The sequence below is a fragment of the Perognathus longimembris genome, chromosome 4, assembly GCF_023159225.1.
Source record: "Perognathus longimembris pacificus isolate PPM17 chromosome 4, ASM2315922v1, whole genome shotgun sequence".
Classification (NCBI taxonomy): domain Eukaryota; kingdom Metazoa; phylum Chordata; class Mammalia; order Rodentia; family Heteromyidae; genus Perognathus; species Perognathus longimembris.
Window position 1 is genome coordinate 84010766 of NC_063164.1, and position 23573 is coordinate 84034338.

Below are 23573 nucleotides of genomic sequence, written 5' to 3' on the forward strand. Positions count from 1 at the left end.
TTCCTTTTCTCTTCCCTAATTCCAATACAATATCCAGAGCACTAAAATCAGTTATAGTGATAGACTGATCTTTTCTTTTTCTTTGCATTTTTATCTTTTTGCCAGTCTTAGGGCTTGAACTCAGGATCTGGGCACTGGAGCCAGAGCTTCACTTTTGGTTTTTTCCATTTATGTGGTACTGAGGAATCAAACCCAGGGTTTCATGCATGCAAGGCAAGCACTCTACTACTAAGTCACATTCCCAGAAACTAGCTGATGTTTATGTGGTAGAAGTGGCCATAATGCTTCTAACTCAGCCCTTGTTAAAAATTGACTTGGAAGACATAGTAGGGATTATTGTTACTTCTCTCAAAACCCTTGTCCTCCTCTCTCTCACTCTATACCAGGGGAGGGGGATTCTTACATGATTAGGTAGAACCCTTCTTTACCAATCTCCCTTTCATTGAGTGGTGGTTATACAGCACATATGGCTAGGGAGGCCTGAGGAAAAGTCACTAGGTGGTATCTCTTGGAAAGCTTGTTGAAATAGATTGGACTTAGCTGCAACAATTTCTCTGTCCTTTTCTGTTCTTGCATCAAATAGTGCTGACACACCTGGAAATGTAAAAAGTATCTTGGGATCTACCAGGCAGGAAAGGACAAGATTACAAAGTCAGGTAATAAGTATATTTCTTTTTGAACAATTTCACCCTTCCCTCATTTTCTCTGTTTTTCCCTCCGATCTCCTTCCCCCACAAGTTATATAGTTAATTTTCAACATAGTATCTAGTGAGTATTCTTTTTACACTTTGTCCCACCATTTCTACGTGGGAGCATACCCTTACCCTCCCCAAAATAGGTAAACTTGCATATAAGCAAAAAGGTACAGAAAACAAAAACAGTGTCAAAGGAGCAATGCAAAAACAAAACAAAACAAAAAACAAAATAGCAGAAAACATCTTGTTTCTAGTTCTTGGAAATCATTTTATTTATTTATTTATTTGTTTGTTTGTTTGTTTGTTTGTTTGTTTATTTATTGGCCAGTACTGGGCCTTGGACTCAGGGCCTGAGCACTGTCCCTGGCTTCCTTTTGCTCAAGGCTAGCACTCTGCCACTTGAGCCACAGCGCCACTTCTGGCCGTTTTCTGTATATGTGGTGCTGGGGAATCGAACCCAGGGCCTCATGTATATGAGGCAAGCTCTCTTGCCACTAGGCCACATCCCCAGCCCTGGAAATCATTTTTATAAATATCATATTATATGATCATTTGGACATAGATATTAAGCCTTTGTGATCATCTCCTAAGAATATCCTCCTTTGACTGTCTAGAGTCCTATATAATTTATCATATAAACTATGTATTTTAACTGAAAGATTTTCTAATGAATTATTTTGTCCAATTAGGCCTTAAAAATTCTCCAGCAATCAATGTAGGAAAATTGACATTTTTTTGGTCAAGTAGTTTCATAAGATTAAATAATAATTTTAAAGTTAATATGTAAAATAATGGCTCTGGGAATTGTTATGCACCTTAAATACAATTATTCCCTCCAAACAATTGAATGTACCTTTTCCCCCTACCAATCTAAATATAGAGATTATTTTACTTTGCTTTTATTAATAAAAGCTATACTATAGTTTTGTGCTAATTGAGTCAGACTAATGAAAGATAATTTTTAGGTTATTATTAAGCATTGGAGACTAGTTTAATTTTTTTAGCTCACTGGGATACAAAAGGCCATTCTTAAAATTTCTTTAGGTTTTTGGTATGTACAAAGGATTTAGTCGCATTATCCCATATGTCTTATTTACCTTGAATTATAATAAGCTTTTATGTCTTATTAACACACTCTAGAATTCTTTGCTTCTGACATTGGGGATTAAGGATATGCTGTCTGGAGCTGCTAAAAATGGCAGAGGAGAAAAACGACGATGCTTCTGAATAAATAAACCCTGGGTCCATTCCATTCTTACTACTTATATGTGATATATTAATCCCCACCCATGATTCAGCCATTTTTTGTTGGGTTTCTGTACTTGCTCTGAAATCCTAATGGAAGCATTGTTTATAAAACCAATTTTTAAAATAAGTCACAGCTGATAATCTGGCATAAGTAGTAGACCCCTTGTCTAACAAAGACCAGGCTCTGAATTCAAACCTTAGTATTGGTCAAAAAAATAAATTAATCAACAATCACATTTCTGACTGTTTTCTTTAAATTAATTTACTGTTATTTTAAAGGTGATATGCAGAAGGGTTGCAGTTACATAAGTCAGGTAAAGAGAACATTTCTTTTTGGACAGTCATCGTATCCCTCACACTCTCACAATTTTTCCCTTAAGCCCCAAACCCACAAATTGTATAGTTCATTTGCAACATAGTGTCTTGTAAGTATGCCTAAATCTGAAGCTACCACATTTTTCTACTCCTTTGATAAGTTTACATATTTTTGTCAGCATATTAATAATGTTTTTATTGTAACTGTCTTCATTGGATCACAACTCAAATTTATTTGACCTAGTCATTTTCATAAAAAGCTTTAGGATCTAGATATAGATGTCTAGGCTATTTATATTGTATGCTTATAAAGAAGAGCAGTGCCTTTTACCAAAATGTAACTGATTTACTTGATATGCATGAAAAATACTATTTATTTTAATTTTCAATGCAGAAATAATTGACCTAAGAAATAAAAATTACTTGTTTCAATAATCCCTTTAGATCTTTCACTCAGCTCTAGTGCCAAATATCAATATATATGTCATAACAGTTTCAGAATATCCAGGTTAAAACTGTGCCTCATGTTGGGTGCTAGTGGTTCTTGTCTGTAATCCTAGCTACTTAGGAGGCTGAGATCTGATGATCACAGTTCAAAGCCAGCCCAGGCAGGAAAGTCAATGAAATTCTCTTTTTAAGAAAGAAATTCACAATTTTTATTTCAGCTTTTGTTATTATGAAAAATAGAATTATGAGATTTAGATTTACTTTGTTTTTCTTTTATTTATTGTTATTGTAATAGTGATGTACAGAGGGGTTATAGTTACATAGTCAATTAGTACATTTTTTTGAGCACTGTCACCCTTTTCTTCATTTCTCACAGATTTTCCCTCCCAAACCTACTTCCCATCACAAATTGTATGATTCATTTTCAACATAGTGTCTAGTGAGTATCACTGCTGCATTTCTTTACCCTTTGTCTCACATTTCTATTTGTCCCTGTACCCTCCCCCAAAACAGATAAATACAAAACAAAAGGTACAGGAAACAAAAACATCAACAAAAGAGAATAAAACAAAAGCAAAATAACAGAAAACCCTCTGTTTCCATATCTTGGAGTTTATTCCAATAAACATCATTTTATTTGTTCAGATGCACATAGCTATTGAGACTTTGTGATCCTCTCCTAAGAATATCCTACTTTAGTCTCTATGTGAATGTCTACGGCCCTGTATAATTTATCATGTCCAGGAGTATTTTTGTCTTTTACCATCTAGTATGTTTACTTGCAGGTTTATAGGCACAGTTTAATTACAACAAGTTTGGGAAATCATGCACCTTATTGTTTTTGGGTCTGGCTTACCTAACTTAATATAATTTTTTCCAAGTCTTTCCATTTCCTTGCAAATGGTACAATATCATTCTTTCTGATGGAAGCATTGAATTCCATTGTATATATATATATACCACATTTTCTTGACCCACTCATCTGCTGAGGGGCATCTGGGTTTATTCCATATCTTGTCTATTCAATGAGCTTTCTTCCAATTAAGTACCAAAAAAAGTTAGAAGTACATCTGTAGCTCAGTAGTAGAGTGCTAGCCTTGAACAGAAAAGCTCAGGGACAGCATGTAGGCCCTGACTTCAAGCCCCAGGACCAGCACACACACACACACACACACACACACACACACACACACACACACACACACACAGATGCTCCAATACTTGCTTTTAAGTCTCTAGAGCATATGCTGATTAGGACTTGTATATAAATGCTACTTAAAAATAATGAGTGTATATGATAACTTTAGGATTTGAAGTGATACAAAAGTGAAAATTACTAAGGAATGAGTCCCTGAGTGGATAGAAGAATAGAGGAAGAGGTATTAGAGAAAAAGACAGGACTGCTAGCTAAAAGGAAAATCAAGCACTACTAGAAGTTCCACACAAGCTTTTCTGGTGAGTGATAGTTTTGAGATCCTGAAAAGAAGCAGATCCAGACAAGAGCTGAAGTTGAAGATTTTCTCACTACAAAGAGTATACTTTCCATTTGCCAATGCATTGGAAAAACAAAATTGTCTCCTCATTTTCAATTTGTTTTTTTTTCCTCTTCTTAGTTTGGTATCACTATAATTTTTTTTATTTTATACAAGATTAGGAAAGGTGTAAATAATGAGGCTATTTATTACAAGCATAATTATTATTTGTACTTTAAAATGTAGTTCTGAGAGGTGATTTACACCTGTAATCCTAGCTACATAGGAGGCTGAGATCTGAAGGATCACAGTTTGATGTCAGGTTGGGCAAAAATGTCTGTAAGACTGCATCTCAAAATAGCTAGTAAAAGAGCTGAAAGTGTAGTTCAATTGGTAGAATGCCAGCTGAGCAAGCAAGCTGAGTAAGCACAGGCCCTGAGTTCAAACCTAAGACTACCAAAATTAAAAAAAAAAAAAATATATATATATATATATATATATATATATATATATATGAGTTGGGCTCACACTGTAATCCTAGCTCCCCAGGAGGCTGAGATCTGAGAATGGTGGTTTGAAGCCAGCCTGGGCAGGGAAGTCCCTGTGAGACTTTATCTCTAATTAACCACCAGAAAACAAGAAGTGGCACTGTGGTTTAAAATGGTAGAGCACTAGCCTTGAGTGAAAAAGCTCAAGAACAGTGCCCAGGCCTTGAGTTCAAGCCCCACAACTGACTACAAAAGAAAAAAAGAATATGTTTGTAGAATACTGCACAAGTAATTGTTAACTGTAGTCTTTTTGTTTGTTTGCTTAGTTGGTTTTGGTGGAAGTAGGAATAGAGCAAACTTTTAGCCTCTTGTGTTGCTAGTTAACTGGAACACATTTGAAGAACAGAAATTGTAGACAGATGTATCTAATAAGATGTATACTTATGAATGCATAGTAGAAATTAGAAATAAATAATGAAAAACCATCATGATGAGTCTTTGTAGTTATCTGAGAAAATATTTTTATTTATATATTTATTTAGTATTAAGATTAATATTTTTTTCTTTATTGTCAAATTGAAATACAGAGGGGTTACAGTTTCATATATAGGGCAGTGAGTACATTTCTTATCCAATTTGTTACCTCCTTCCTCATTTTTCCTCCCACCTTCCCTCTTTTCCTTCCCCTCTGCCCCCCATGAATTGTACAGTTGTTTATACCAAATGGTTTTATAAGTATTGCTTTTGGAATAGTTTGTGGAAATTATTGTGGCTAGAAAAAATTTTTCTAATTTGGTCCTCTCAATCCAGAGTATCTAATTTCTTTGACTATAGAACTGGGTGGAATTTGTTAACATTATGTTATTCTTGGTCCAATCTACCCTATTAAGGATTAGGAATTTGTTCCTAGTAATGGAAAGATCCCATGTGAGTGAGTGTATAAAACCAGTATCATCTGTACCTACATTCAGCCTGCTTCTGAGGCTGAAGAGTAGATAAACTGTTTTGGAGATACTATATTCTGACTCCTGTACATTGAAGTCCAAAGAGACTACTCCCTTTTTACATCCCATTACATCTTCTTTTTTTTTTTTTTTTTTTGGCCAGTCCTGGGCCTTGGACTCAGGGCCTGAGCACTGTCCCTGGCTTCTTCCCGCTCAAGGCTAGCACTCTACCACTTGAGCCACAGCGCCGGCTTCTGGCCGTTTTCTGTATATGTGGTGCTGGGGAATCGAACCTAGGGCCTCTTGTATCCGAGGCAGGCACTCTTGCCACTAGGCTATATCCCCAGCCCCCCATTACATCTTCTGAATAATCAAAATATTCAGTTGGAAAGTTTTATTGTTTTATTTTTGTAAATATGATTTATGCAAAAGAAATGAATATTAATTGTAGAATACGTATGTTTCTCTGTAAAGAAATTAGAGAAAAGCTTCAGGTTAGATGCAGATTATTCTATTCTGCAAGCCTTTGAATTGAAATCTATCTGGTGTGTAAAGTGATTTTCAGAAAAGTACAGTGTTCTCCAGCTTTCTGTTTTCTGTCCATATCAGAATTTGGATTAAAAATAGCAAACACTGAACATGTGCGTCCAAAGATATGGATGTGCCAAACATTGGAATATGTACTGATATTATAAGTGGACACAATGTGAGGAGCCTCAGGATTTGAAAACAATTCAGTGAAATGGAAATTTGCTTTTTTGTTTTGTTTTGTTTTTTTTTGCCAGTCCTGGGCCTTGGACTCAGGGCCTGAGCACTGTCCCTGGCTTCTTTTTGCTCAAGGCTAGCCCTCTGCCACTTGAGCCACAGCACCATTTTCTGTATATGTGGTGCTGGGGAATCGAACCCAGGGCTTCCTGTATAGGAGGCAAGCACTCTTGCCACTAGGCCATATTCCCAGCCCGGAAATTTGCTTTTTGATGTCTTCAGCCAAGCTGGATAAATTACATTGCAAGCAATTAACAATGAATTTTCAAAAAAAAAAAGAAGATTATTTATTTAATCGTAACATTGAAGAACTGAACTGCTTGTAAACTTCTGAAAGAATTGTAGAACTGTTGGCACACATAACCAGTTTTGGCAAATACAATGGGTAGTCTTTAACATGGAAGTTTTCTTTTTAATTTTAGGTTGAAATCCCCATAACTTGAGTCCTATTTGACATTTCTTCTTCTTTTTTTTTTTTTTTTTTTTTTTGCCAGTCCTGGGGCTTGGACTCAGGGCCTGAGCACTGTCCCTGGCTTCTTCTTGCTCAAGGCTAGCACTCTGCCACTTGAGCCACAGCGCCACTTCTGGCCATTTTCTGTATATGTGGTGCTGGGGAATCGAACCCAGGGCCTCATGTATACGAGGCAAGCACTCTTGCCACTAGACCATATCCCCAGCCCCGCTATTTGACATTTCACAATGGACAGAGAAGCTATTTTGTTGTTGTGCATAGATATGGCTATTGGCAGCCCTCTGTTTACAAAGTAGACTTTAGTTTCAATCAAACATGATGTACAGTCTTTGTAAAATGAAAAAGTATATAAGCTATGTTTCTCTTTTTGAAATTTATAGTAGCATATTAAGTTCTTTAGTTATCTTATTTTCTTTCTTACTGTTCTTTCTCTCTACTACGTAGGATATTAATGCTCTGTGCTACTGTCTTGTAAATTTTCTTTAATTTTTGAGACTGGATCTTACTATGTTGCTCAGACTGATCTTGAACTCATGGTCTTAAGTTGTCCTCCCATCTCAGTATCTATTATTATTATTATTATTACTATTATTATTTTGCCAGTTTTATGGGTCAAATTCAGTACCTCCTGCTATTGCTTAGTTTTTTCCAACTCAAGGCTGGAGCTCTATCCCTTGAGCCACACTCCCACTTTCAGCTTTTTGCTGGTTAATTTGAGATCAGAGTCTCTTGATTTTTCTGCTCACAGCCTGGTTTCAAATCTCAATCCTCAGATATTATCTTGAGTAGCTTGGATTATAGGCACAAGCCACCAGAAGCCGGCTCTTTATCCTATTTTTAATCATTGTACCAAAATTCCTTCCTAGTTTTCTCTGTTGCCTCTATTTTTTACTGCCCACAAACTCCTTGACCACTTTTGCCTTATGCTTACAAGTTTCCTGCTAGTAAGTATGGTGGCTTTTTTAATTTAATCTCTTATTCTGTGCAACATCTTTGTGATATTTGTCATTGTCAACCCTTTTACTCTGTTAAAGGACAGTCAGTTTAAGGATAATCAATCTTACTGGAGATAGCTAAAGGAAGCTTAATGCTGTCTCATCTACTTGAACTCACTTAGTGTCCAAAGCAGGGAAGCTCTACAGGCCTCATTTGAGGAAAACCTACCACATTTAGATGGATATAGTTTGATTGTAATATGAAGAGTCTTTGGATACATGAAAGCCAATCTATTCCAGTGAGCTAAAGCCCTGTTTTGTATTGTTTCCCCAGTTATTTACACTGGTTCTCAGTCAGCCACAACTCAATACATACCAACCTGCCCTGAAAGTACCCATCAGAGTTCTAAATATTAATAGCCTGTTGTATCAGCAAGTGCTCAAGTTTAAAAGGTTAAAGGAACCTGGAGTTGAGCATAGAGAAGAAAAAATCCCAGTGAGGTTTATGTTTCAGAATATGCTGAATTCTTCTTGTTCTATTATAAATGACTCTAAAATTATCTCTCCAATCCTTACCATTACTCTGAGTCATATAATGAATGCCATACTCAATAATCTGACTTGGTTCTCTTTTGGCTATCTCAAGCCCAAACTGAATTGTCATCCTAAGCTGCTCCTCTTCCCATCTTTCCTGCTAGTAAATGGTGCCATCAACCCTTTTCACAGTTAATTGCTTTAACCTATATCTTGAGTTACTCTTGACATATTTCTCTTTTATAACTACTTCTTAACTCATATCCCAGTTGATTAATAGCTAATCAATTGACTTACTGGCCCTACTTTAAAAATACTCCTTAAACCAACTTCCACCTGTATAGATATCATTGCTTCATTTCTCATGACTCCTTGACTACTTTCTGTGCTTCTGCTTTTGCCTTGTACAATTGATTTTCTAAGAACTAATCTTTTTTTTTCAGAAAACCAATGTATATATTTTATATTATCCTTCTTGAAACATAAATACTGTGAGAATCATCAAAGCCATCCACTTCTTATCTATAAAATATCAGAAATAAATTATAGAGAAACTTCTATAAATTCTTCTCAATGATTCACTCTATCCTTTATTATAACTTTGAATAAAAGGTCTCACTATTCCTTAGATATAAAATAAATATGAATTTTATTTTCCCTGACTTTCTCACTACTTCTTTCTCCCTAACCATATTTCTTTTTTTTTTGTTTTTTTTTATACTTATTTATTGTCAAAGTGATGTACAGAGAGGTTACAGTTTCATACATTAGGCCTTGGGTACATTTCTTGTACTGTTTGTTACCTACTCCCTCATTCCCCCCTCCCCCTCCCGTTTTCCCTCTACCCCCATGAGTTGTTCAGTTGGTTTACACCAATGGTTTTGAAAGTATTGCTTTTGGAGTTGTTTGTCTTTTTATTTTTGTCTCTCAATTTTTATATTCCCTTTCCCTTCCCTAGTTCTAATACCAGTACATACAGTATCCAGGGTACTCAGATGAGATACAGTGATAGCGTGGGTTACAACCACAGGAAGGGGATACAAGAGGATCATCAACAAAAGAAGCTACAGTTTCACATAGCATGTTGAAAGTAATTACAACAGTGACTTACACTCGTTTCCATAACATGGAGTTCATTTCACTTAGCATCATCTTATGCATTCATAGGGGCATGGCCATTAGGCTCTTATGATCCTCTGCTGTGACTAGCCTAAACCTGTGCTAATTATTCCCTATGAGGGAAACCGTAGAGTCCATGTTTCTTTGTGTCTAGCTCGCTTCACTTAGTATAATTTTTTCCAAGTCCCTCCATTTCCTTACAAATGGGGCAAAGTCATTCTTTCTGATGGAGGCATAAAATTCCATTGTGTATATGTACCACATTTTCCTGATCCATTCATCTACTGAGGGGCATCTGGGTTGGTTCCATATTTCAGCTATGACAAATTGCACTGCGATGAACATTGTTGTGCTGATGGCTTTAGTGTGTTCTTGTTTGTGGTCTTTTGGGTAGATGCCCAAAAGTGGGGCTGCTGGGTCATAGGAGAGTTCTATGTTTAGCCTTCTGAGGAATCTCCATACCACTTTCCAGAGTGGCTGAACCAGTTTACATTCCCACCAACAATGAAATAGGGTTCCCTTTTGGCCACATCCCCTCCAACATTTGTTATTCTTAAGAACTAATCTTTTTAAAAGGTAACATATACAAAAGATTCTAAGAAAATCAATCTACATGCCATCATTTGTAAACTCTTCATGAGCCCAGCTGTTTCCAACCTTATTTTCTGTTCTCCTTGTGCACTGAACTACAACCACAGTAACTTCCTTGCCCTTTTAAACTACGTTGCAGGGTCTTTGTACTTGCTGATGACTTCACTGAAAATATTTTTCTCCAGGCTTTCTCATGACTATCATCAAATTTATCCTAATCAAATTTGTTCAGATTGCCTATCAGAGAAGTTATTCCTGATCACTATAAAATAGTGCCTTCCTTTCTATTCCTATTCTGCCTTATATCTACTAAACTCATATTTGTTTTCATTTCATCTTTTCCTTTCACTCCACCTTCCATGGTAGGGCTTCTAAATTTATTGTTATAATTCTAGTACCTAGAAAAGTGCTAGTTATATAGTAGGTCCTCAATAATACACAAATAGCTTTAACAAGTTTAACTAAATTTTCACATGAAACACTAGATATTTATATGACTTTTATGTTTTCCAAGTATTACTTTTTATTTCCATTCTCTACAATTGCTCTACAACTAATATAACATACCTTTTATTTATATGTATATGTATCTACATCTATCTGTCTATCTATATAATTGTGGGTTTGGGGGACTTAACTCAGTGTCTTATGCTTCCTACCAAGGCATTCAACCACTTGAACTACCTTCCTAGTGTCACAGTTTTCCTTTTACCTAAAATGTTTGTGTTTTACTATTTACATTATTATTACACAGGTATGTTATCTAATAATTATCCTAGAAGTGTTTTCTATGGTCCTAGCATTAAGGAGCAGAAGGCAGGAGAACAACAAGTTCAAGGTCAGCCTTACATAGTCAGACCTTGTCTCAAAAAACAAAAACCCAATTGGACAGGGATATAGCTCATTAATACAGTACTTACCTAGCATGCACAAAATTTATTAGGGAACCTGAAATGCTTTTCTCTTTAAGAACTGAAGTTCACTTTACCTATAACTTATTCCTTGACAGTATGTTTGCTGTAACTTTTTTGTTGTTGTTGGTTGTGGGGCTTGAACTTGGGGCCTGGGCACTGTCCTTGAGCTCAAGGCTAATGCACTGCCACTTTGAGCCAAGCTCCATTTCTGGTTTTCTGGTGGTTAATTGGAGATAAGAGTCTCACTTTCCTGCCTGAGCTGGCTTTGGTCCATGATCCTCAGATATCAGACTCCTGAGTAGCTAGGATTACAGGTATGAACCACCAGTACCCAGCTACTATAACTTTTTTGGTTCCCCCCCCCCCCAAGTCCTGGGGCTTGAACTCAGGACCTGAGCATTTTCCCTGCCTTCTTTTTGCTCAAGGCTAGCACTCTACCTCTTGAGCCACAGTGCCACTTCCAGCTTTTTCTGTGTATGTGTTGTTGAGAAATCAAACACAAGGCTTCATCTATTCGAGGCAAGCACTCTACCACCAGGCCACATTCCCAGTCCCTAGTTTGTATTTTATAGTAAAAGAAATCTTTCAAGAATGTACAATGTGGGCTAGGAATATGGCCTAGTGGCAAGAGTGCTTGCCTCCTACACATGAAGCTCTCAATTCGATTCCCCAGCACCACATATATGGAAAACGGCCAGAAGGGGTGCTGTGGCTCAGGTGGCAGAGTGATATAGCCTTGAGCAAAAAGAAGCCAGGGACAGTGCTCAGGCCCTGAGTCCAAGCCCCAGGACTGGCCAAAAAAAAAAAAAGAATGTACAATGTCAAGATCAGTGGAGATAAGGAAATAGTAAAATGGAAATAGAGACTTTACTCCTTGTCAGTGTTTTTAATATGATTGTTGGTTTTTTTTTAGGTTGCTTAGAAATCTCCTCATAGGATCCAGTGGTCAACCTAACTGTATTTTTTTTTTCCTCTATCTGCTTTTTCTTCTACTTAGGACCTGAGATTTCATTTACTTCTACAAGTAAGTTAGAAAGAATGGAGAAAAGAACCTTTAACAAAACAATATTAATCAAAAGTCAGCTTGACAGTAGCTTTAGCATCTATCCTGTAGCACATACAGTTAGATATTTAACTTGTGCCAAAATGGGTTTGGCATTTTATTTCTTGAATTTTAATCTAACATTCTTCAAAGTTGTGGGTAGAAGTCATTGGAATGGTGACTTGCCATTTTGCTCAAAGTTTTGCAGTTCTCTCCATGTATGGGCCATCGGAATTGCACATCTAAAGCTCTAACACTCCCATATAGACATATTCCATTGATAGCCAGAGACATATACAATCAGCACTGGCCAATTTTCTCATGCATTCTTAACACACTTGTTTCTGACTTAGTACTCTACAATTTGCAAACTATTTTGTGACAGACTGCTTCATCAGAAATTTTTAGATGGTTGACATTAATGAGAAATTAATTTTTGTTTTTGTTCTTTCTAGGTGTATGGTGGCTGATGAAGTAAGTGTTTTCATGTCTTTTATATAATTGCACAACTAGTTTTTAGTATCTTCTTTTTTTATATTCACTTTTTTCCTGTTTTTCCATGTAACCATATGTCTATCTGTACAGGATGTAGGAAGACATAGGATTATGGGTAGGCAGAGGAAAAATGACAGAGGAGGTAATGAGTTAGATAAGAAATGTACTCACTGCCTTATGTATGAAACTGTATCCCCTTTGTACATCACTTTGACTATAAAGAAATGAAAAAAAATAGAATTTACAGATCTGTATTGTAAAACTGAAAAAGTTTGTAAAGAACTTCAGAGTTGGGGCTGGGAATGCGGCTTAGTTGTAGAATGTTTACCAAGCATACATGAAGCCCTGGGTTGGATTCCTTAGCACCACATAAACTAACTAAAACCAAAACACAATTAATTCAAAGAAGTTTTCTTATCCAACTTGTTACCCTCATCCCTCCCCCCCATGAGTTGCACGGTTGGTTTACACCATATAGTTTTGTAAGTATTGCTGTTGCATTGGTTTGTCTTTTTATCCTTTGTCTCTTGATTTTGGTATTCCCTTTCCCTTCCCTAATTCTAATACATGTATATACAATATCCAGGGCACTAAAATCAGATACAGTGTTATCAGGGATAAAACCATAGGGAGGGAATATGAAAAAGGAAAAACAAACAAACAGAAGGGCACGGTTTGTAAATTCTATTTTTTAATGCTAATTTAAGAAATGTGTTGGTGTTGTTCATGATGCTTTATGAGTAATAGCAAAACATACCTTTCAAAATATACCAAAAACTATCTGGAACCTCAATTTTTATAAAAGTTGTAGACTTATTACAAAATTCTTTGAATTAATTGTGTTTTGGTTTTAGTTAAATATAAACTTCTACCAGTAACTCCTCTCCATTGTTTCTTCTTTAATGCAAGGTTGGCTCAGTAGAGGACTAGGCAATGAACAAAAGTAGCCACAGATACGGAAATTGAGTCTTGGTCTCCAACCTAAAGAAAAAAAAAAGTGAATAAGTCTTTTTCATAGTTTCTATGTAGAGAAATTAATGAGAGTTTCTCAGTTTATGCTGATTTATAACCACCTGTTTGGGTTGAATTCTTCATTCTATAGACACTTCTAGATGTTATGACTAGAAACATAAATATGGTCTCTGGACATCTTTAGTAGTAGAATTGGGGAAACATAACATAGATGTTTGGGAAATAACTACCAGAAATTTCTCTTTTACAGCATGATGAGCTCCAGAAGATTGTTCATAAATTAATACATTTGAAAGTAAATAACTAAAGGAGACTTTACTTTATTCCACAAACATGTTTTCATCAAAGATGAATATAAATTATTTTTAAAACTTCAAGCTAGGTATAATCATTTCCACCAATATTGCATATATATCATATGTAATATTTAGTATATATACACATACATAATATAGACAATGCATATGTATAGAAACAGATCAATTTTATATCCACAGAAAATATATTATAGAAGCTAACACTGTTCTTTTTTTATTAAACTTTTTTCTTTATTGTCAAAGTGTGGTACAGAGGGGTTACAAATTCTTATGTAAGGCAGTGAGTACATTTCTTGTTCAACTTGTTACCTCCTCCCTAATTTCCCCCTCTCCCCCTCTCCTTCTCCTCCCAAGAGTTATACAGTTGATTTACACCAAATGGTTTTTTTAAGTATTGCTTTTGGAATGGTTTGCCTTTTTTGTCCTTTGTCTCTCAATTTATTTATTTATTATTATTATTATTATTTTTTTTTTTTGGCCAGTCCTGAGCCTTGGACTCAGGGCCTGAGCACTGTCCCTGGCTTCTTTTTGCTCAAGGCTAGCACTCTACCACTTGAGCCACAGCATCACTTCTGGCTATTTTCTGTATGTGTGGTGCTGGGGAATTGAACCCAGGGCTTCATGTGTAAGAGGCAAGCACTCTTGCCACTAGGCCATATCCCCAGCCCACTGTCTCTCAATTTTGATATTCCATTTCCCTTCCCTAGCTTTAATACCTGTATAAACATTATCCAGGGTTTTCAGATGAGATACAGTGATAGCAGGGGTACAGCCACAGGAAGGGAATCCAAGAGAAACAAGTCTTTTCATTATACCAGGTGCTTTTCATCATCTCCTGTTATTTTTATTTCCTTAGCACTTCTTCTATGTTGAATGATTTATCATCATCTTTCAAAAATGTTTTAAGTTTTAAAATTTACTTAGTTCAGAGAGTCATTTGAGCTTTATAAATTTTAAAATACTTTTTTTTTTTGTGCTCATCTTGTACCCATCAGGGCTTGGGCGTTGTCTCTGAGTGTTTTCCTCAAGGCCGTTGCTGTACCATTGGAGACATAGCTTCACTTCCTGCTTTTGGGTCGTTAAGTGGAGATAAGTCTCAAGGACTTTCATGCATGGCTGGCTTTGAACCTTAAACCTCAGATCTTAGCCTCCTGAGTAGCTTGGATTGCAGGTGTGAGCCACCAATGCTCGGCTTCAATAGATTTTTGAAGATGAATTCTTTTATTCCTCTTTGACATGTGGCTTGTGATGTTAAATCCTCTTAATACCTTAACTAGAAAAGCCTCATTTTTACAAATGAATATAAAAAACAAGGTATAGAAATAAATAGGATGGTGTAAAAATCTAAGATCACATCTCATTACTACTCCAGTTGTATGGTGGAGTTGAAATGCTATTTTCATGGAATATTGAGCTGCTGAAGATGAAAGTGAATAAATTAAAAGTGCTGAAGTAGAAATAACTTGTACATATGTAAATTATATGAACTCTAGTTTGACCTTCATTCTGTTTTCTAATGCTGTTCTTTTTCTTTTATCACCAAACGGTATGGTAGTTAGAGATGGAGGCAAAATTTGTAATTTGAAGGTCAACCATTTTTTGATTGTGAAATTTAAAAGTATATTTTGATAGTGATGATTATTCAACTCTTCAGTAGCTGAAAGCCTTAAGAGAGCAGTTTTACTTGTTTTACTGAACCTCCTTTTTAAAAGACACGTGAATACACACTTGGAATATTGTATAATTTAGCTGTCCACTGTGATCTTCCCGCTCTATCTTTAGAAACAGATGACTTATTTCACTGCTATTACTCCCTTCTCTTTTTGGTATTTTTCCAGTTACTTTTTTCTAATGCATTCAGTCTTTGTATAATTCATCTACTATGTAGAAGGCAGTCATTCACTTGAAACGGAAATGATTTATATATATAAATTCTCTTATTCTCCTTAAAATTGTGTAATCATTGTATATTTTAATTGCAGAACTCTATTTTGGATAAGCAACAAAGCTGTGATAACTTATCAAATGAATTTTGCGTGTTTAGCTTAAACTCTTTGAATTACTTCTTTTTTCCCTTTCTTCATTTATATGTACTTAAGTGTTGTATGCAGAAATACTTATAAACTTGTGTTACATAACTAATGGAATTTCGATCACAGTGTATAATTAGAATGTTGTTCTGTTGTATGTTGCTTTTTAAATAATCAGTTTTAAAGCATATCTTTGTTCTATTGTTCTTTGAGAATTACTGAAAATGTTTATTCCTAAAGTAATATTTAAATGTGAAAATATCTCAACATACATGCGATAATTAAATTGCATGCTACATCGGGAAAATATTAAGCCTGCATTCTTTCTACCTTGTTAATTTTTAAAGGCTGTTTTTGTATCTAGAAGTTTAGTATTTAGCAAATTCTTGTAGTGTTACTTTTTACTTAAGAAGATAAAAACCCTATACTTGAATGAAAGCTATTGCTCTGTCGTAATTGACTAAATTTTATTTTTATTTTTACTTGACAAAATGTCTTTAACTTAAAAAAATGACTAAATAAACTAAACCTACTTTTTTTAAGATACAATATTTAATTATAAGGAATAATAAATAGTATATATAAGACCTATATATACATGTATGGTACATTAAACAATAGTAATGTAGTACATATCTCAGAAGTAAGTAAATATAAACACATCTTTGCACATACATTGAATTTTCTTTCTTTCTTTCTTTCTTTTTTTTTTTTGCCAGTCTTGGGCCTTGGACTCAGGGCCTGAGCACTGTCCCTGGCTTCTTTTGCTCAAGGCTAGCACTCTGCCACTTGAGTCACAGCGCCACTTCTGGCCATTTTCTGTATATGTGGTGCTGGGGAATCGAATCCAGGGCTTCATGTATATGAGGCAAGCGCTCTTGCCACTAGGCTATATCCCCAGCCCCCATTGAATTTTCTTAAGTGTATAGATTCTGTCTTTTCTTGTCTGTGGTATCTATTATTAAACTCAGGGAAAAAAAGAAAAAAAAAAGAATTTTTCATGTATCTCTTATATAACACTTTTCATTGTTACTTTTCATAAGTGCTGTCCAAAACACAAACACAACACACACACACACACACACACACACACACACACACAGAGCTTTCTTTTTTGTCAGTCCTGGGGCTTGACTCAGGGCCTGGATGCTGTCCCTGAGCTTTTCTGCTCTAGACTTGTGCTCAATCACTTTGATCTACAGCTTTACTTCAAGTTTTCTGGTGGCTAGTTGGAGATAGGAATCTCATGGACTTTCCTGTCTGGCCTAGCTTTGAACCACAGCCCTCAGTTCTCAGCCTTCCGAGTTGCTAGGATCACAGATATGAGCTATCAGCATCTGACTTTCTTTAGTTTAATTTTATTAGTTTACTTCCTATAACATTCTGCCAGAGAGGAGGATAATACATCAAATATACTATTTCTCTTTTTTTCTTTCCTTTTCTTTTCTTTTTTTAATTTTGCCAGCCCTGGGGCTTGAACTCAGGGTCTGGGCACTGTCCCTGAGGAAATTCAAGACTAGCACTCTACCACTTGAGCCACAGTGCTACTTCTGGCCTTTTTTTTCTTTTTCTTTTTGGCCAGTCCTGGGCCTTGGACTCAGGGCCTGAGCACTGTCCCTGGCTTCTCTTTGCTCAAGGCTAGCACTCTGCCACTTCTGGCCATTTTCTATATATGTGGTGCTGGGGAATCGAACCCAGGGCTTCATGTATACGAGTCAAGCACTCTTGCCACTAGGCCATATTCCCAGCCCACTGGCCTTTTTTGTTTATGTGGTACTGAGGAACTAAACCCAGGGCTTCATGCGTGATAGGCAAGCACTCTACAACTAAGCCACATTCCCAAATATACTATTTCTGCCATTCCTTTTTCAAAAGAAAATGGAACCATCAGTCAAGGTGGAAATAATTCATGGTTTGACTTGTTTGCTGACTATTTTGGAACAAACTAATAGGTAAATATTTGTGATAGAGGTACTACATTTACCATGCAGGGAGGAAAGATTATGCAACATGTTCAATGCTGTTAAAAGTACACAGCTGGAAGTATTTCTGCACACAAAAGCCAAGCTTTATCAGTTACTCTGTAGCTAGAAATCTGTGGATGTTTGTAGAAACAAGAGATAATCTCCTTGGGAGGCTGTATTCAGGAGACCTAAAACCGACAGATTCTCCCAGTGTTAACTTTAAAATGAAGTTTTAAAAAGTTTAAAAATGAAGAGACAGAGAGCCTGAAGCAGGTGTTCTATGACTTGAATCACTCCCCACTTCTTTTCTTTTTTCAATTTAGTTAATTTTTCAGATAGAGTCTTAGGTCTTTTTGCCAGGGTCTACTGTGGACGCATCATCTTTCTACCTTTGTCTTCCAAGTGCCTGGGTTTATAGTTGTAAGCCTCCTGTATTTGTAAGTAAAAAATTATTTAGAGCTATTTTCACAGACAATTCTTTTTCTCTTTCCCTTTCCCACTAGTCCTGGGGCTTGAACTCAGGGCCTGGGAGGTGTCTCAGGTTTTTTGCTCATGGCCAGTGCTCTAATACATAAGCCGCAGCTCACTTTGGGTTTTGCTGGTTAATTGGAGATAAGAGTCTCAAGGTATTTCGTGATCAATCTGGCTTTGAAATGTGATCCTCAAATCTCCGCCTCCTGAGTAACTAATATTCCAAGCCTAAGCAATCATGCCTGGCAATTCTTCAAACAATGTCTTTCACAGAGTAGTTTTAATGTAGATGAAGTCTGGATTATCATTTTCTTCTTTCATCGTCCTTTTACAGCTTATTGACAAACAAAGTCATCTAGATTTTTCTCATGTTATCTTCTATATATTGTGTCACATAGTCTGTGTTAATATTTGTGAAAATTATCCATATCTAATTTTACTTTTATAGATAGATAGCTTATTTTCCATTGTTTTAGTACCATTTATTGTGTGGGTTATCCTTTCACCATTTAATTACTTTTCTCCCTTTGTCAAAGATCAAAGAAGAAAAAAGATCAATTGATCATAGCTCTATTTGTTTGAATGTCTCTTCTTTTAAGTCCAGAAATAGATCTACTAAAATTTATAACTACATATTTCATTTGGGAAAATACACACTTAAAACTACACTTTAGGGCTGGGGATATAGCCTAGTGGCAAGAGTGCCTGCCTCGGATACACGAGGCCCTAGGTTCGATTCCCCAGCACCACATATACAGAAAACGGCCAGAAGCGGCGCTGTGGCTCAAGTGGCAGAGTGCTAGCCTTGAGCGGGAAGAAGCCAGGGACAGTGCTCAGGCCCTGAGTCCAAGGCCCAGGACTGGCCAAAAAAAACCAAAAACTACACTTTAAAATATTTATAATAGGGGGCTGGGGATATGGCCTAGTTGCAAGAGCACTTGCCTCGTATACATGAAGCCCTGGGTTCATTTCCCCATCACCACATATATAGAAAATGGCCACAAGTGGCGCTGTGGCTCAAGTGGTAGAGTGCTAACCTTGAGCAAAAAGAAGCCAGGGACAGTGGTGCTCAGGCCCTGCCTGAGTCAAAGGCCCAGGACTGGCCAGAAATAAATAAATAAATAAATAAATAAAATATTTATAATATATTTACATTTTTTGCTGTCCTATTGAAAGGCAATTGAAATGTGTATGTTTACTTTATATTCTTTACTCTCCCTTGTTAATTTTAGAAGTTTTTCCTGTCTGTTCTTTGTTAATAACTACATAAATTAGCATGCCATATACAAGTAGAGGTTGCTTTATTTCTTCTGTTACAATTTTTGTACATTTTATTCCTCCTCTTGCCTTACGTTCCTGTACCGGTCTTCCAGTATAGGAGTGATATAGGAGTGATAAGAGAGACATCTTTGCCTACTTCCCAGTTTTGATGGGAAAGCTCTAATTTCTCACTAGTCAATCTGATGTTAACTGTTTGTTTTTTCATTTCTCTATTGTTAAAGTGATATACAGGGGAATTACAGTTTCATACATATGGCACTGAGTACATTTTTTTCTTTTAAAAAAATTTTTTTATTGTCAAACTGATGTACAGAGCGGTTACAGTTTCATACATTAGGCATTGGATACATTTCATTCCCCCCTTGAGTACATTTCTTATCCAACTTGTTACTTCTCCCTCGTTTTTTTCCCTGCCTCCTCCTTTCCCATTTCCCTCCCTGTCAGCGTCTTTAGCCCCCAGCGCTCTCCTGACCTGCGGGAGAGATGGGGAAGCTCGCCCTGACAGGGATGGGCCAAGAAAGGAGAAGGGTCAACGGATTGCCCGCACCCAGCCCCCCCTCACCAGAGGACAATCAGACATGTCCGGGAGAATGTCTTCGCACATTTTGCTTTATTGAAATAAGCTCCGCTCTTAAATAGGTCAGAGCGCGGCAGGAAGGGGAGGGGTGTACTCACACCTATCTAGGGACTGTGAAGGGCGGCCTGAGCTGTCTGTCAAGGGTGGATGGCTGAGGGACCAATCCTAAGAGGCAGCCTAATTCTATGTCACAGCCCACAGGACTGCCTCTGGGTTCACCACCAGGTGCCAATTTGGCCACGTGTGGTCCCAAGGCTGGGAGGCGGGGCCAGCTAGAACAGCCTTTCCGGGTTCCACAGAATAGCCACACGGGACCCCAGGGCTTGAAGACAGACAGGGCCAACTAGGACTGCCTTTCCAGGTTGCAGCATAACAGCCACACGTGGCCCCAGCGCTGGGAAACAGGCCGGGCCGGGTGGGACTTCCTCTTTCTGACGCAAGGCATCCAGGCATGCCCCACACCTCCCCTTCTCATCCAACTTGTTACCTCTCCCTCATTTTTTTCCCTGCTTCTTCCTTACCCATTTCCCTCCCCTCCATGAGTTGTACAGTTGGTTTACACCATATAGTTTTGTAAGTATTGCTGTTGCATTGGTTTGTCTTTTTATCCTGTGTCTCTTGATTTTGATATTCCGTTTTCCGTCCCTAATTCCAGTACACTTATATACAATATCCAGGGTACTAAAATCAGTTACAGTGATATCAGGGGTAAAACCACGGGGAAAGAAAGACAAAATAAAAAGGACATAATTTCACATGATACGTTGAAAGTAACAACAATGATGTACCACTTATTTCCATAACTTGCAGTAAGAAAGAATGACATTGCCCCATTCATAAGGAAATTGAAGGGTTAACTGTTCTTTTTTTGAAGATGGGTGTTTTTTTTGGTTTTTTAAAATCAATTTGTGGAAGGTCTCTATTGCTAGTTTTTGGAAGTATTGATCACAGATGGATGTTGGATATATCAAATACCTTTTGTACATTAATTGATATGATCATGTATTTTGTATTCTTCTGTTGATGTATTAATCACTTATTGAATATTCAATACCTGCCTTATATACATAGAGTAAATACCAACTATTAGTGATGTATACTTCTTTTATACATAGTTTGGACTTGATTTGGTCATTTGTGGTGGTGGTGGTGGTGTTGTTGTTGTTGTTTTGCCAGGCTTGGGACTCTGGGCCTGAGCACTGTCCCTGGCTTCTCTTTGCTCAAGGCTATCACTCTACCACTTGAGCCACAGTGCCACTTCCAGCTTTTCTGTTTATGTGGTACTGAGGAATCGAACCCAGGGCTTTATGCATGTTAGGCAAGCACTCTACTGCTAAGCTACTTAAGTGCTCTCTCTGTATGCCAATAACCAGAATGAAATCAAACAAACATAGCTACTATAGCCTACCACTGGAATTGTTGTTGTTGTTGTTGTTTTGGCCAGTCCTGGGCCTTGGACTCAGGGCCTGAGCACTGTCCCTGGCTTCTTTTTGCTCAAGGCTAGCACTATGCCATTTGAGCCACAGCGCCACTTCTGGCCATTTTCTATATATGTGGTGCTGGGGAATTGAACCCAGGGCTTCATGTATACGAGGTAAGCGCTCTTGCCACTAGGCCACATTCCCAGCCCTGGAATTGTTTTTTAAATTCTATATTTTTCCCTGTTGCCTATGGAGTTACGCACTTTATAAGCCTGGTACTTCTTGTGCATTGTTTTTTCTAGCAGAAATTCTAATGGTATTTCCATATTTCCATTTATTAATCTCTATCAACAACTATCAAAACCAAATTGAGGGGCTGGGAGTGTGGCTTAGTGGTAGATTGCTTGCCTAGCATGCATGAAGCCCTGGGTTCAATTCCTCAGCACCACATAAATGGGAAAAGCCAGAAGTGGTACTGTGGCTATAGTGGTAGAGTGCTAGCCTTAAGCAAAAGAAAGCCACAGACAGTACTCAGACACTGAGTCCCAAGCTTGGCAAAAAAACAAAAAACAACCAAATTGAACAGGTCTCAGTAATGTCATGTTTAAAGTAGGTAATAAAAAATACTTTTCTTGTGAGATTACTTTATAAGGCATAGTACTCAGGTACTGAACACATTTTAATTTATTTCCATTTTATTCTATTCCAAAAGTATGTTTTTAAAACTTTGGTATTTCCACATATGCCATTCTTTGTTGATGAGTTACTTTCTCTGTATCCCTTCAGTTTAAGCCCATCTAGAGAGTTATCAACCATGTCCTTCTTTCACATAGCAATATATTTGTACCTCATGACTGGTACTCTCATTTTCTGCTATAATTTGAATAATGTTCTGCTGTACATGTCTGCTTTTCCCCCCTTTTCCACACATTGGAACTCCTAAGGGCTGGGACCATGTCTATAATTGGGGAATTGTAGATCTCAGATTAATGCCTACTGAATGAATATGTGAATGATTCAGCAGAAAAAACCTTGTCTAATCCATTGTGGTGATTGCTGACTTGATCATTTAAGCTAGTCAAGAAGGGTCTCTTAACCAGCCACCAGTGGCTCATGCCTGTAATCCTGGTTACTGTGAAGGCTGAGATTTGAGGATTGAAGTTTGAAGCTAGCCCAGGCAGACAAATCTGAGAGACTTTTACCTCCAGTTAACCAGCCAGAAAGCTGAAAGTGAATGTGTCACTCAAGTGGTAGAATGTGGGGCACGCACGCCCGGACACCTTGCATCCTTAAGAGGTGGTTCTAGCTGGCCCGCCTCTTCTCCAGCCCTGGGGCCACGTGGCTGCTAGCCCCGCCTGCTTTCTCCCGGTCAGGCGGGTCTAACCAGCCCCGCCTCCTGCCTCAGACCAAGTGTGCGCCAAGATGGCTGCGGGTGATGAACCCAGAGGCGGTCTTGGGGGCCGTGAGGATGCCCTTAGGGGAAGTCCCATGACGTCATTCCTGATGGACAGCTCAGGCATCAAATCCCAGCCCCTACGTAGGTGCATGTACCCCTCCCCTTCCGCTGCCCTCCGACCCATGTAAAAGAACAGTTCGTTGCCGCCATTAAACGAGTCTTATCTCTGACTGGCTCCCGGACTGTCTGTGGGTCCTCCGACAAAAGGGGGGCTGGGGTGACAGTTTGTCGGCCCATCCTGGTGGGGCGAGTTTTCCCGTCTCTCCTGCAGGGCAGGAGAGCGCAGGAGGCTAAAATCCCCTGACAGTAGAACACCAGCTTGAGTGAAAAACCTAAGAAAAAGAGAGTCCCTGAGTTCAAGCCCTGGGACCTACAAAAAAGAAAAAAAACCTCTTCTCCTGGACAAAAAGCATTCTTGCTGATTAGTCTTGTCTATTGTCACCAATGCTCTAACTCAGTTCCACAACTACTACCATCTACCTCCCATTCTTTTAGGGATGGAGGTAATGTTGAAAAAAATTCTTTTAAGTGGGCTTGGGAGTTTGAGAATTGTCCAATCCCTTTGAGCTGCTGTAATGAAAACATTTACTAGGGTACTTCTACAATAA

The 23573-nt window shown here is 37.7% G+C and overlaps 1 protein-coding gene across 7 annotated transcripts in view; it reads left to right on the forward strand.

Annotated features, from left to right (window-relative positions):
* The window catches only part of Zranb3 (zinc finger RANBP2-type containing 3), a 207078-nt gene that overhangs the window by 74306 nt on the left and 109199 nt on the right, over positions 1 to 23573 (forward strand). For 6 of the 7 annotated variants that reach the window (XM_048345569.1, XM_048345573.1, XM_048345575.1 and 3 more), the window contains exon 3: positions 12437 to 12455. The exons of the other annotated variant lie outside the window; for it this stretch is intronic. In XM_048345569.1, coding sequence (XP_048201526.1) covers positions 12437 to 12455 — 19 coding nt within the window. The remainder of the gene's footprint in view (positions 1 to 12436; positions 12456 to 23573) is intronic. 7 annotated transcript variants of the gene reach the window in all.